This window comes from Ammodytes marinus (genome assembly GCF_949987685.1).
Source record: "Ammodytes marinus genome assembly, chromosome: 11".
Classification (NCBI taxonomy): Eukaryota; Metazoa; Chordata; class Actinopteri; order Uranoscopiformes; family Ammodytidae; genus Ammodytes; species Ammodytes marinus.
In genome coordinates this window covers 10,247,956-10,263,716 of record NC_137215.1, presented here as the reverse complement: position 1 = coordinate 10,263,716, position 15,761 = coordinate 10,247,956, and the positions used below count along the sequence as shown (strand labels likewise).

Genomic DNA, 15,761 nt, shown 5'->3' with positions numbered 1-15,761 from the left:
AAACTGGGCCAGACGTCTGTCAGGTGGGAAGGACAAGAACAAGGTGGCGAGAAAGAGAAGAAGCAGCTTGAATTGTAGAGAAAGTCAGGAAACTGTCCCGTCCTCAGCATTACACTTTATCTAATCCAGCCGTCCGTCGTAAAGGACAACAAGCAGTTGAGTTTCTGGGGGAAACGGAAAGTATAACTGCACAATGATGATGACCCAGATGGAGACCACGGTGGTGCACTATGATAATGGCTACGAGGAGCAGTACATGTTACAGGAGGATGAGTGGGACAGGGACATGCTACTGGACCCTGCCTGGGAACAACAGCAGAGGAAAGTAAGTCAGAAAAACTAATTTACAACTGATTGAATTCTCGTGTGTAACGTGCCCATTCAAAGAAGAAAATTACACCTGAGTGGGCCTATGTTTATAATTATTACTTAATAAGTTAGTTTTAGAAATTCAAATCATCTAAATAAAGGAAAAAAATAATAGTTTGTCAGTGATTTGCCATCTAGAGTAGCCTAGCATCAGAAGTTTCAGACAGCTGAGCTCAGTTGGGACTTTCATCAAGCTCAACATAGTAAGAAACTTAACATCCGTATAGCCGTTTCAAAATAAAACACCTATGTCAGGCGCATTATGTGCATGGACCTGGAGTAAATGTGAAAAAAAAAGTTGTTTATTTTACTTAAGTATGGGTAGGTGAACAATTTCTCTTCTAATATTATGTCTTCTATATTGTAAGGCTACTTTATTCTGTTTGTGATTGCCGATTATATATACTGTAGGCTATGTCTTTGTTCCCTCCACCCTATTGTCACTCAGACCTGCTTAACATTTGTAAAAAAATAAAATAGTTTAAAAAAATATTAGTGACCATTTGTATGGGGTGATTTCATATAAAGAGGGAACAGAAGGCTGAAGGAACACAGGGCTTGTACGATGACCCCATTCTAATGGGAGCCTGTCTATGTTCCCTCTACCCCGTGTTCCCCAGATTAATTAATTTATAAATAAAGAATTTCATATGCTTTTGATACATTTTCAGTGATGAAAAATATGTTAACTCTAATGCATCTATGCATTATAACATATTATTATCATATATGATGCTGGGGGAATGTAGGCCTTAGGGAACAAAGGGCTAAGGGATAGGCCTATGCTATGACCTCCCTATTTAGTTAGCCTCTGATAGGCCTAGCTGTTACTGACTCAAAACCGTTATGAATTGTTCTTGCAGTAGGTAACTTGTCAGGTAGACAATACCTGAAAAGGGTTGAACTTAGAAAATTTTAAAAATATGAAGACTTTCTGGAACTATTTTAGTCAAAGTCAACAAAGGTAGTGTTACAGAGCAGATGCGGTTTTCATTTGGTTAGCTTGATAGCTTTCTGAAATGGAAGTAGACTTAACTAGAAAACAAACCAAAAGTTACAATTGTTTTTGTCTAGGAAGGAATTTTGTCTTTTTTTTTTGGCGCCGTCACGTAGTCCTATAGGCCTAGTTTTATTCTGAAGGAAAGCGTCACCCAGCTTCCGGCGTGCGTACTGCGGAGTTGACGTTACGTAGCCGTCGAGCCTGGGTGGGAGGCTTGACAGACGGATGCGGTGGGTACCAGGCATCTAACAATAGCTGTGCCTTCCAGCGGCTCTCCAGACTGCTGCCTCTCCGCTGATACGCGCGGAATGCGAGCTGTCAACAGATGCTTCCAACACATGATGACGCTCTTGGGATTAGAAAGGACGCTGCATCTAATTTTAACCTCGGGGACCAAAAGGCATTATTGTGGGGTTAATCCAGTGTCCTTGGTGCGGAATTCTTTTGTTTATAGACACACCATGCAGAAATATCGTAGGCCTACACCAGCATCAGCTCAACTCAATATAGCCCCGGCCTCCCAACACTGTTAGTTGGTTTTAGGGCTTTAAAAATTGGCCTGGGCCTTAAAACGGCAGCTCTTAACACAACTGGAGACCCTCAGCTCCAAGCCTGTAACCTCCTGCGGCCCCAGACAGGGATAAAAAAAATTGTGTATTTTTGGTAACAGGAGGCAGCAACACGACAGTGGGGTCCCTGGTTCATATAGGCTACACTCCAGTTTCCAGTGTTTATTTTTTTTACTGATTAGAATTTGGAGCTGACAAGTGCTCATTGGAGAGTTGTTTGTTTCTGGCAGCAGCTGTTTAAAATGGCCAGCATTGATAGATGATGGTAGCATACAGTAACACTGGTGTGCTGTTTGTTTTTGGCTCTGTTGGAGGTGGTGAAGTCTGTCTATGCCTGAACAGCGTGTTATATGCGACAGACCCCTGCTTGACATTCACAGTGAACAGTGGTGTTGCCTCAAGGCATTTGTTTCTCCACTAGGGGCCACTTTTAGTCACCTGTCTTCCAATTATTTCCCAAATCTCTCATCTAGCTCAAGCCATGGTGCAGTGGGCTTATTAAAAATCCTTCTACCAGCTGTGTTATCTTTCCTTCAGTTGATATGAAAGTGTCAGTTTTTCTGTGGATTTTCTAATAAAAAAAAATGTATTACCTGACTCTTGACAGGTCTATCAAGGAGACTGATTAAGTCTTCAGTGCCCATTCATGTTACAGAGAGCGATGCTATACACTGCCTGGGAGCAGTGTTACATTAAGTGGAAGTGCAGCAGTGTTAAGAGTAGGCGATAAATGTTCTCATGTAAGTTAAATAGAGGTCATAGCCAGGATCCATTCATAAGGCTCTGTCTTTTCAACATGTTACGCATTTGGTACTCATGTATTTTCCATCGTCCCAGGCATAGCCCGCCAGCCTCTGACCCAGTGAGGCCCCAAAGGCATCTGCCAGTTCAGTGACAGGGTTGGTCCTCACTGGATGTGATTCATGAATATTTTTAGCTTTAATCGTCACTGGTCAGTGAGGCTGGAGAGGGAGACAGGAGCTTGGAAAGTGGGCAGCAGGGTGCCATGACCATGGCTGGGAGTCAAGTTTGGAGGGCCAGCAGGCCATGTTTTTTTAACAAGGAGGGCAGAAGTTCAATGTCACACCCACCCTAGGGACTCACTTAGTGTGGAATGTGATGGCCTTTACTCTAAAGCCTCTAATAAGTCTGTTTCTTGCGCCGGCACCCAGAGTGGAAGCCTGAGTGGCTGGTTGGGTACCCGAGTATACAAGCCTACAGGAAACAATGATGTGGCTTAGATGTACTTTATGTATGGTCAATCTCCTATTTGTAAAAATACACCAATGGAAAAGTAGATCATATAAAATGAAAAAACGAAGTCACAAAACATTTTCATAAAAAACACCAAAATAAAGTGCTAAATTGTTCCTAATGAAGAGAAGCCAAATGATAAAAGAAATCCAGTTTGTGCTTCCATTTGTTCATGAATCCTAAATTCACTTTAACATGAACCTTTAGCATCATGCTGCAACCACTGACTGGTATCTGTTGATCAGTTTGTTGATTTAAACACTTATAAACATTCAATATTGATAACAATTCTACTTGACTGTTTTTTGTTTATTATGGCAGTATTGTTTTACACATGTGACAGATCCATTCATTCATCCTTGAGAGGCATCCTTAAAAATGTATTCAAAATAGAGGTTTTGACTTGGCTTCCATCCTCTATCCATTCCTGCTGTGCATTGCATCAGCACAGCATGTGTGACCTGTAGGAGCAGCATACATGTACAGTGATAAAGCTATCTCCTGGTAGCTGCAATCGACGACATCATAAGTGGTAAAATAGTGACAGAGATTGACTCAAAAGGGAAAGCTTGCTCCGTATCCACGTGACATTTCCAACCCATGTTGACACGGCGAGACGTTTCCACATTTTTTCCCTCCCGGCCTCTTATCGTGAGACACAGCAGAGCAGGCTAAATTTAACACCTTATATCGGTTTGGAATGTGCTCTGTGGTCTGCGCCCCGCTTTCATCCATACAGTGCTGAGCGCCCGTGCTGTCTGCTATTGAGATACTTTATAAAAATAGGAGGAGAAAGACAATGATCCTGTCTTAACTTGATTTACCTTATTCCAGCACCCCACATGGAATGTTTTTGTTCTGATAGGCTGTTAGCTACAGAACTGCAGAAAGGAAAAGTGGGGACTTGGACACTAATGGGTCACTGAAGGCTAATCTGAAAATGTAGCAGAGGTCAAAGAGGTTAAACATTGATTGGGTATATAGTCTTATAGTAAAGACTTGTTAAGCTGTTGGCTGTCACGGTTTGTCTAGGTCTGCTGCAGAGAGGGATATTATGCTTATAGTGTGATCCATATAATGCAAAGGAGATTTTTGAGTTAAGATTTAAGTCAAACTGTTTCCAATTATCTGGGGCGTATCGGCAGAGCTTCACAGGAAGTGCATACATGACAGGAATGTTCATGCTGCGTCACCTTCATGCATTTGTACGGTTGACATTTGATCAAATCCCATTTGAACTGACCCGGGTCTCCTGTTTCCTGTCAGACCTTCACAGCCTGGTGTAACTCCCACCTGAGGAAAGCTGGGACTCAAATTGAAAATATCGAGGAGGACTTCAGGAATGGACTAAAACTCATGCTGCTTCTGGAGGTTATCTCAGGTCAGATCACTAAAGGAGGACAATTATTTTATAGCTTCATGTTTTCTTTGCTTTAAAAGTGATAGAATTGTATCAGTTAGAAATATTTTTTTTTTATAAGTTTGCATACTGTATATATCTGACTCAGTCACATCATGTCCTGTTTGCAGGAGAGAGGTTACCCAAGCCAGACAGAGGGAAGATGCGGTTTCATAAAATTGCTAACGTCAACAAAGCGTTGGACTACATCACGAGCAAGGGAGTGAAACTGGTCTCCATTGGAGCTGAAGGTATATACGTATAAATATACTGCACTGCAGGCAATCTGGTTTCCAAAATGAACTATGAACGAGCATCAAATAATAAGACTTTATTATTATTCGTTTTAGCACAAATTGATTGGTTGACAGGCTGTTTGCCTTTCAGAGATTACTGACGGCAATGTAAAGATGACTCTTGGAATGATCTGGACCATCATCCTCCGCTTCGCCATTCAGGACATTAATGTGGAAGGTGAGATCATACAATTTAAAGAATTCAAATTAAGTTACATGAATGAAGGAATTGGGAAATTACAGAGAAGGTAAGGGACAATGTGCAGTAATGAAAAATGCAGAGCAATCTGTGACCTGTGTGGAATGGCAGTATACAATGTTACCAATTCTTGTGATTTCACTTTCTCCTCTAGAAACATCTGCCAAGGAAGGTCTTCTTCTGTGGTGCCAGAGAAAGACTGCCCCCTACAGGAATGTCAATGTCCAAAACTTCCACATCAGGTAAGTGTTCAACACATCAAATACTGTTCATATAGTCTTAAATGTTGTTTGCTTATAGCCTAGTTAATGTGACTGATCGCTATTCTAAAGTAGGTTGTCCTCTTGTTTTATACAGTCATGCCATATTCAAAGTGAAGGGATGATAACTGTCTGCACATATTCCAAAATATATTTTATTTGGACATACTGGACAGTTTTTCACTACACACCACAGTTAAAAAGGAATATTTGAAGTTCACAAGTCCGTCTGAAAGCATTTTGACAGCACTTAGTTCCTCCCGAGGCAGAACTTCTCTTCACCTCTGAATCAAATAAGCGTGTACTACCTACCCCTTTGAACTGACATGTTGGTTTTCTCTGCCCGTCGGCCTGTAAAGCTGGAAGGATGGCCTGGCTTTCTGCGCCCTGATTCATAGACACAGACCCGACCTCCTCGACTACTCTAAGCTCAACAAGGTGTCGTGTGGTTTCACTAGTAACCAGGCTGCTGTGGTTCATCCCCGAACACTAACAGACTGGTTAACTCCCCACAAAATTAACTCTCCTGTGTCCCAGTGTGAGCTGATGAATACACACTCACAGAACACCAGCTACTTTTTTAGGAATGTTGTTTTTATGGAAATTTGAACTTAAAGTAGTTCTATAGGGACTCTTGGTACTATTTATGGCACTTTTGGATACACTTGTATGTCCTTCAATAGACTGGCTCCATGGGGTTTAGAGTGTAAAATATATGAGGTGAATTAAGCGGAATGCGGTAATGCCTGCTGTAGATGGAAAACAGTGTCTTATTAAGCTAATGGATATACTGCTACTTTAATATATAGATGTCTTTCTACTTCACCGCGGAATGTTTTTACCCTAAGTGCATTTATTTAGTCACAACTCATGCCTCATTATTCTTAATTAAGACAAATTAGCATAATTAGCATGAAAAACGTTTTTTTTTCCCCACTGTACTCCGTACAACATTGGATTTACATGGCCTTTTATGTATAACTTAAACCCAAAATTATAAATATTGAAACCCAGGCGTGTGTACCTTTTTTTTTTAATAAAGACAAATTAATTCAGGGTTTGGAATTTTCTAATCCAGCGTGCCCGTGTGTGCCTAGTACTTGAGCTGAGATGATTTTCAAGTCAAACGGACCCACAGCTCATTTAGAATGCTGTGGGCTTAGCGGATGGCCGGGATTGTCAGTGTTTGTGTATAAACAGGTGAGGGCCTCAGTGAGCTGTACTGCTTATTTGGAGAGCTAGAGAGCACAGCTGACAGGCCTCCTGTGTGTTTGTTCGAGCAACAATACTGCACAAGTAATGCTTCATTTTACCTCCTAGAAAGGAAGGCCAGACAGGATGGCAGAGGTTGCGGGGGCAAAATTTGAAGCTTTTCTCTTCCACTGTCAAGTCTGCTTCTGACATAACACTGCAAGTAAAGAAAACTGATGATAGAGACTTTTTCCCTGAGACCTTGTGGTGATTTTTATCAAGTGAATGCCTGGAGCAAGTATTTAAAATAAATCGAGGACACGGAAAGAAATTCCTCACCTAGGTTGAATCCAAACCCGATACTGTGTATGTATGGTAGGGGAACAACCATGGCTGGATACAAAGAGTGACATTTTTCATTTTGTTTTGGTAACAGAAGCACTCACTTTTCAACACACGACTCACTGTCCTGACTCGGAGTTGACCCTGAATAGTCACAGAAACACGAGCTTAGTCCCTGCAGAGCTCAGGCTTAGCATAACCTCTGGCATTGTCACGTAATGTTCCCCAGTTAGAAGCTGCTGTCCTGTCGGGGAAGATGTCTGTGAAATGGTTACTGTGATATTTCCTAGATGAAAGTGTCATTGGTGGTGTGGATTTTCATAGGTAGGAAAGGGCACAGAAAAGAATTGGCGCACACACAATCAATAGTTTTTTTTCTCAGTCTTTCATTCTCTTTGATATACAGTACAATTGCACACCTGGACTTTCAGTTCTGCTTATGATACCAGAAGACAGTTGGAGAGGGGTCATTGTGACAAATATTTTAGATTTTATTATTAAGAGTATACATATACTTCATAAAGCTAGTGTTACAGTATATCAATGTGTTTATTAACATAGTTTATAATACATGTTCTTTATTAAAAGTACTTTAAAATGAGAATCAGAAGAGAAGATCAGAATTCCCATTATATCCTTCCTACTTTTGCCAGTACGTCCTGATGTTGGCACTACATTTCATTTTAAGTGGCTTTAAAAGGGTAGTAAAAAGTCTTGAATTTAACCTGGCGATTCCCGGGGAGTACCCTGGCACTCATGCAGCTGTTGAGTCTGGCTCCAGGTGAGGGCGTTTGTTAAGCTGGCAGTTTTACAGCCTTCAGAGACAGCTCTGGTCAGGCACATTGACACACACAGAGGCCTCGTGGTGTTCTTCTATCCATCCCATCCATACCTCTCCATCCCGTCATCAATTTACCACCCAATCCATCCATCTATTTGTCCTGGATCTGTGAGCAGCTGGCCCTGTCATTTTGTGTCAGCCCCCCTACCATTATGGAACAGTGGTACAGACACAGGGATAATAGCAGCAGCAACAGCATGACGGCATGATCCCTTTCCCCACATTGTACTCACTCACCTCCCTGATTAGCAGGGAAGGGTTCACTGTCAGCTGTTGGCTTAACGTAACTCTCACACTCTGTTAAAACACTTGGTCTCTCCTGTCACAGTCACTTTTTCTTTGATTAATTATGTCATTTCAAGAAATATGTTACAGGGTAAATTGTTCCCCTGTGTAATCTATTTGTTGATTTCATTTTCCCAGCGGATTTATTTATGATTATTTAATCTTAATTCAAGTCAATTCTGAGGTCAAAATCACAAACATCTACTTGATATGGATTCATGAATGTGAAGATGTTCTTTCTTCTGTCGTCATCTCCATCTAGAACATATCTCTTTGGTACAGACCAAAAGATAAAAAACATCAAGCAATTAAGCAATGCCAATATTGCTTTATTGTAAAAATAATAATAAAAAAACATATACATAATTGTAATATTCAGCATACAGATTATGTGATCAGGGAGTATGCTGTGTCCACCATAGCATGGAGGTCAGCACAGTGGCATTTTAAGTCCAGCATTGCTGTTCAGTGATGAAGAATTGTGTTTCTTTATTTAGGATGATCCTTTGGGGAACCTGAACCTGGCTTTTGACTTAGCCGAGAAACACCTGGACATTCCCAAAATGCTGGATGCAGAAGGTAATGTTTCAATGAGTAATGAGTAGAAGGACCCAATATGAGTTAGAGTATTGAAAAAAAGTCCTCTATTCTTTAAAATATTGATATGAAATATTACCTTAAAGGTGCACCGAGGGACTTTCAGTTTGTCTTAATTATTGCGCCCATTCTTTGGACAAAAGCGGTAGTATTTCTACTACGCCAGCTGTAATTCCTGGGTGAGCGTACCCATGACAAAGGCATAAATAAAATATTTAGCATTCTTTGCACGGATGGTCTCATTTGCTGTTACCTGTCATTTATGATTAACAGAGGAATACATTGACTGTTTCAGAAATATTTAGATGTTCCTCGTAGCACCTTTTAATTTTGTTTGTATGGGGGGAGGGGGGATTTCGTCTATTTTTGTGTTGAAGTTGACTTTAAATGGTTCTGCAGCTTATGTCCTTCCTACATTTCTCCAAAATAATATCCCAACTTCTTCATGTTTCTCTTTTTTTCATTCTGCCACCCTGACTTGTCCTCCCCTCTCGTTGCGTAGATATCATCAACACCCCCAAGCCTGATGAAAGAGCTATCATGACCTATGTGTCCTGCTTTTACCATGCTTTTGCTGGAGCTGAGCAGGTAAAGTGGTTGAACCTACCCCCACACCAATTTCTATTTTTAGATAATTTAGCTATCCCTCATGTGTATATTCATTTTGTGAACAGTCGAATGCATAAATACGTACAGTATATTGTTTGATTTTGACACTTTAAGCAATACAAGTATTATAATTTCCATTAGATATATTGGCGGGATCAAAAGGGCCATTGTGTTTATTTTCTAATGTAATGACATCATTATCTTGACTTGTCCTCTTAGGCAGAGACGGCAGCAAACAGGATCTGCAAGGTGCTCGGTGTGAACCAGGAGAATGAAAAAATGATGGAGGAATATGAGAAACTGGCCAGCGAGGTAAATACGATTTGAAATTTGATTTAAAAAAAAAATGTATGTTGACACTTTGTGTATAGTAATCTTTGTTTTTCTCAAATGGCAATTTAGCTAAACTTTACGGTACACATTACGCTTAAATGTGTCTTCTGCCTATTAAATAGAAGTAGTTCAAAGTGAAAAAGTACAGACTTAAATTCTTTATCTGACGTATGTATCCCGGTGCTGCGATAAGCTTACATTTTTTTATAATTCATCACAGACTTCCTGACAACTGGATATCTTAGGATGGCACCCTCTTGCCTCACCACTTATTACTATGTTGTCCTTTCATTTCCCAGCTGCTGGAGTGGATCCGCCGCACCACTCCCTGGCTGGAGAACCGCAGCCCAGAGAAGACCATGTTGGAGATGCAACGGAAGCTGGAGGACTTTAGGGACTACAGACGCCAGCACAAGCCCCCTAAGGTGCAGGAGAAGTGCCAGCTGGAAATTAACTTCAACACCCTGCAGACCAAATTGCGCATCAGCAATCGCCCTGCCTACATGCCCTCTGAGGGGAGGATGGTGTCCGTAAGTCAAGATTCCAAATTATTCTTCAGCACCACTGTTTATGTGAGGTATTTGTTTTGGAAGGTGACTCTTGTACAGGATAAATGACTAATAGGTACTGGCAGTCTGATTTATTTAACACTTATTTGTTACTTCAAATTATATTTATCAAATGATCTCTTCTGCCTGGGTAGAATCAATTCAAAACATTTGAAGTGAGTAAGTTTAAACTGTGATTGTTAATATGTTGTCTGCAGGACATAGCCAGTGCATGGCAGGGCCTGGAGCAGGCAGAGAAAGGCTTCGAGGAGTGGCTCCTCACAGAGATCCGTCGGTTGGAGAGGCTGGACCACTTGGCTGAAAAGTTTCGCCAAAAAGCCACCACTCATGAGAACTGGGCCAGTGGTCAGTTGGTGTTTGGGTTCTAAGCTGTCTGCATGCTGGCTTTTCTTTCTATCTCTCATTGTACAGTACATAGTATGTCTACAGACCTGTAAACATACATCTTTATCTGTTTATCTACAGGCATGTGTATTCCTGCTTCTCTGCCTGCCTTTCAGTGTTTAAGTGTTTCCTTTACCCTCTGGGTTTGTTTAGATTAGTTCCTAATGAGATTCGATTGAAGGTTGTAGAGTTTGTCTAATGCAATCAGCCTGTAGTGGACTGTAACAGGTAATTTTCTCCATCTGCAATGACTGAACAAGGCCTGTGTTTACATCTAACCTACCAATCATCGTGTTGTTCCTCTCTCTTACCTCGTCCCATGCTCTCTCTTTGCATATGTGTGATGCTCAGGTAAAGAAGAGATCCTCTCCCAATTGGATTACGAAACGGCCACCCTGACAGAGATCAGAGCATTGCTTCGAAAACACGAGGCCTTCGAGAGTGACTTGGCAGCCCACCAGGACAGAGTGGAGCAGATTGCAGCCATTGCACAGGAACTAAAGTATGCACTACCTTTAAGAAGACTTTAAAGTCATGTGGCACGGTGGCCCGGGAGCATGTTTTCACTCCTGGCAAACACAAACACAGAGGGAAGGGGCATCAATAACAGAATCAGCTAGGGAACTGTTGTTTTTGTTGTTTATCTCCAGTAAATATTATTTTGATAGCATTTTGGATTTAGATACTGTATGACCTACAGGGTTAGCTATCCATTGGCCTGGGGAAAACTGTAAAGCTATTTTCCACACCTGAAACAAATAGCAGTACATGCTTGTTTTTCCAGTGAGCTGGACTATCACGACGTGGCTGCTGTGAACCAACGCTGCCAGAGCATCTGTGACTTGTGGGACAAGCTGGGAACCCTGACTCAGAAGAGGAGAGAGTCACTTGAGGTGAGAGCAACATTCAAGGCTGATATGACTTGAATTTATGACAAATGAGAAGCATCCATATCCATTTAACACGTTTTTCTCATAGATTAAGTGTTTTTTTTTTAGGTTGTGAATTTGTAAAACTACAAAGACTTATTACTTTGCATATGCTGGGATAAGTCCCCACAAGAGCGCGCTAATGTTCCACATGTGCTACAATACATTAAAAATATAGTTGCACCCAAAAACAAACTTAATCAAAAAGTCAATGTGTGCATATTGTGGTGTCTGTCAATGACATATGTATAGTGAAGACACCACGACGAGATAATTGGATCCCCTCTAAAATCCCTGACCCAGATAGGGTGGTAAAATGGGAGGTTGCAGGGGATTAAGGAGAAATAGATGCAAGAGTCCTGTCCAGGAAGTGACTGGCTGGAAGCCCACCAGCCACTTCCTCTGATCCATGCTCGCCATTCTGAACCTGCAAATGGGTGAGGGCCCGGGAAAAGGGCCAAGGATTAAGTCTGAATGACAGGGACAGGGGCCTGTTCTCTGTCTATCCTCCACTCACCGCCATTCGCTGCTGATGAGAGGGACACTGTCATGAACCAAGCCATAGTCGGGGGTTAACAAGGTCATGCCAATGTTATGCATACTGGAATTAGTTATCAAAACAGGTGAGGGGTTGTTTGTTTTTGGGAATTGTATGTGAGTTATGAAGATAATGACTCCTTCATAATACAATGTCGGATCTTACAGGTTTTAAATGATAAAAAAAATATATAACATATCTTGTTATCCTTGTAGCGGACAGAAAAGCTGCTGGAGACTATTGATCAGTTGTTCTTGGAGTTTGCCAAGAGGTCGGCTCCTTTCAACAACTGGATGGAAGGAGCCATGGAGGATCTACAGGACATGTTCATAGTGCATACCACTGAAGAGGTCCAGGTAGGCTTACTCACAGCACTACAGACTCACACATGTAGTGCTATTTGCTATGGTAATGGTTCATGTTTGATGGTTTAATGTTATATCTTGAGTTGAACTGGATAGATCTTTCACTCTCGATAAGGCGAACCACGAAATGCTGTCACTCTTGAAAAAAATCAAAATTCTAATACATTTCATGACTTCCCATTTCCCCCCCATTGCAGAGTCTTATCGCTGCTCATGAGCAGTTCAAAGCTACTCTACCCGAGGCGGATGCTGAGAGACAGGCCATCTTGGGAATCCAAAATGAGGTGCAGAAGATTTCCCTGAGCTACGGGATCAAGGCCGACATTATCAACCCCTACAGCACCATCCCAATTGAACAGCTTCTCAACAAGTGGGAAAAGGTAGTTACATCTAACTTACTTACAGACTCGCATATTAAGGAGCAAAGATAGCTTTGTTTATTATTATTCATTATTAATCATTATTCAGATAGCGGCTGTCTTGCCATATAATAGCATTAATTCTGGAAAAGGAATTAGGACTGGAGGGTGAGGAAGTGCTGCCCTAATGAATCTTAAGCATACAACACCAATGTACTAGCATCTTCCTGTTCAATTCTACTGGCCCTTTGTAAGGAGGAGCCAATTTATCACAATTACAAGTAAGCCCTTTGGGTGTGCATGCGTGTGTTTTCTAGGTGAAGAAGCTGGTTCCTCAGAGAGACAGTTCCCTCCAGGAGGAGATGGCACGTCAGCATTCCCATGAGAGGCTGAGGCGACAGTTTGCTGCCCAGGCTAATCTCATTGGACCTTGGATACAGACCAGGATGGAGGTTAGACACACAGGCCACAGAAGCAATCTGACAGTTATCTCAATCTAATTTAATGAAGAGCTTAAATGGAAAATAATTATATTCAACTGCATTGATCAGGAGGGAGGTTCAATGATGGGGACTATCCTGCTAATGAGGATAATTGAATAATGACAAATATTATTAAACACATACATTTTTTCTTCATCAAATGACATGACAGAATTTGCTGCCAGTCTCAGGGTAATGACACCCTGCAGTATCGGTGGGCAAACCATCGGATCTAAATTGGTCCAGAAATGTAGTTGACCTTGTTGCGTGTTTTATCCCTACAGGAAATTGGGCGTTGCTCCCTGGAGATAGGAGGCGCCCTGGAGGACCAGATGACCCAGTTGAAGCAATTTGAGCACATCATCGTTGCTTACAAGCCCAACATCGACAAGTTGGAGGTAGACCACCAGCTAATCCAAGAGTCGCTGGTGTTCGACAACAAACACACCAACTACACTATGGAGGTACAGGGCAGTGGCAACTACAGACGGGAAATGCATCTACTGTTTTCACACACACACACACACACACACACACACACACACACACACACACACACACACACACACACACACACACACACACACACACACACACACACACACACACACACACACACACACACACACACACACACACACACACACACACACACACACACACACACACACACACACACACACACACACACACACACACACACACACACACACACACACACACACACACACACACACACACACACACACACACACACTTTTAAGTTAATCATTGCAACTGTGTATGGAAACTGAATTTTGAAAATATGCAAATACATACATAAAGAGATACATTGTTATCCAGTTTATTAAACATTCAATATTCACTCAAATGCTCATGTGTGTCTTCTCTGTGTTAACATGTTTTCTCTCTTACCACATCGACAGCACATCCGTGTCGGCTGGGAGTTGCTCCTGACAACCATCGCTCGAACCATCAATGAGATTGAAACCCAGATCCTGACCCGGGATGCCAAGGGCATCAGCCAGAAGCAGATGAATGAGTTCAGATCCTCTTTCAACCACTTTGACAGGGTACAGCTCTCTATAATTTTCACATCAACTGGATTTTTTTATATAAAGTAATCTGAGCAATACAGAAGTAAAGCAGGGGATAGTGGTTGTTTAGTGGTGCTGAATTCTTAACAGACCCTGGAGCAGTGTTTGGCAGCTGACCTTACATTTGACCTGAAGCGATGGAGAGGGTGGATGAAAATAAAACAATTCTCCGTTGTCACAAGTTTTGCATTATTAACAGTACCTGCAATAACTTTATGAAGTACGGTGTCTCATTTATTCAGCAGACATTGAATTCCAGACACTGACTATGTGTCACCATGCCTGAGTAAAAGCATGGATAATACACCTCCCAAATACAAAATTGGCAAAATATTGCTATGTCCCAGATAAGAAGAATTGGTACAAGTTTTTAAGCTCTCAAATCTCCTTTTTATCCTGAAATCTTCAACATCTTTTTGATGTCTTATCACAAAAGCCAAAAGATGAGACTTAAAAGTAAAAGTGTTCTTCCTGAGAGTTATTTATTTTATATTGACACTGCACATTTCACCCGATAATGTCCTACAACATTTCTCTCATGTTTAGTGCTACACTGACAAGCATGTTGTACTGCTGTTGATGCACGTAGCTTGTTTGTTACGCTACAATCTTTCCTGTGATCTTCCCTGACTCTACTTTACTCCTCATCTCCTGTGTGGTGAACCTGCAATTTGGCCTCTGACTGTAGAAGAAGAATGGAGCAATGGATACTGATGACTTCAGAGCGTGCCTCATCTCCATGGGTTACGACTTGGTAAAGTGTTTTGAATTTGAATGGGTGGATGGGGCCATGCTATCAGTTGCTCTCACACTCTTTTGTTCACTGTACTGTAAAAACCCTTTTAATTCTCCATCCATGCCTTTGTCAGGGAGAGGCGGAGTTTGCCCGTATAATGATCCTGGTGGACCCCAGTGGTACTGGAATTGTCTCCTTCCAGTCTTTCATCGACTTCATGACCAGAGAGACCGCTGACACAGACACTTCCGAGCAGGTTGTGGCATCCTTCCGGATCCTTGCAACTGACAAGGTATGTGTGTGTGTGTGTGTGTGTGTGTGTGTGTGTGTGTGTTTGTGTTAGCGTGGCTTTCTAGCATACGGACAGATATTTTTCGCCGAGAGTCATCTAATCTACTCATTATTGTCAAGTATTGGCCATACCCTTTTGATTTTATAATCTACAATTGTGTTCATGGGCTTAACATTATGCACTGATGCATCATTCTTGAGGGGAACATGTCTGAAGCAGATTTTGTTTGTCCACCACTGCAGCCCTACATACTAGTGGAGGAGCTGAGGAGAGAACTTCCCCCTGAGCAAGCAGAGTACTGCATCATGAGGATGCCGCCTTACGCCGGACATGGAGCACCACCGGGGGCACTGGACTACACTGCTTTCTCCACTGCCCTCTATGGAGAGAGCGACCTTTAACCCTCTAGAAAACCAATCATCTACTGACCATTTACCTTCCCCCCTTCATCTATTGATGAATCTAT

The 15,761-nt window shown here is 41.8% G+C and overlaps 1 protein-coding gene across 4 annotated transcripts; it reads left to right on the top strand.

Annotated features, from left to right (window-relative positions):
* Nucleotides 1-169: 169 nt before the first annotated feature.
* Nucleotides 170-15,696, top strand: actn2b (actinin, alpha 2b; the record flags this gene model as incomplete). Of its 4 annotated transcripts, XM_080036359.1 has the most annotated exons (21): nucleotides 170-325; nucleotides 4,459-4,573; nucleotides 4,723-4,842; nucleotides 4,979-5,065; nucleotides 5,241-5,328; nucleotides 5,706-5,784; nucleotides 8,503-8,584; nucleotides 9,105-9,190; nucleotides 9,431-9,523; nucleotides 9,844-10,074; nucleotides 10,311-10,458; nucleotides 10,849-10,999; nucleotides 11,282-11,390; nucleotides 12,180-12,320; nucleotides 12,527-12,709; nucleotides 13,006-13,140; nucleotides 13,455-13,634; nucleotides 14,097-14,243; nucleotides 14,956-15,021; nucleotides 15,137-15,295; nucleotides 15,538-15,696. In XM_080036359.1, the coding sequence occupies exons 1-21, from the start codon at nucleotides 194-196 to the stop codon at nucleotides 15,694-15,696; spliced, it is 2,691 nt and encodes an 896-aa protein (XP_079892485.1). In that variant the 5' UTR covers nucleotides 170-193. The 4 variants fall into 4 exon arrangements, with proteins under 4 accessions (XP_079892485.1, XP_079892483.1, XP_079892482.1 ...); XM_080036357.1 differs by lacking the exon at nucleotides 12,527-12,709 and having other exon boundaries at nucleotides 173-325; XM_080036356.1 differs by lacking the exon at nucleotides 14,956-15,021 and having other exon boundaries at nucleotides 173-325.
* Nucleotides 15,697-15,761: the final 65 nt, after the last annotated feature.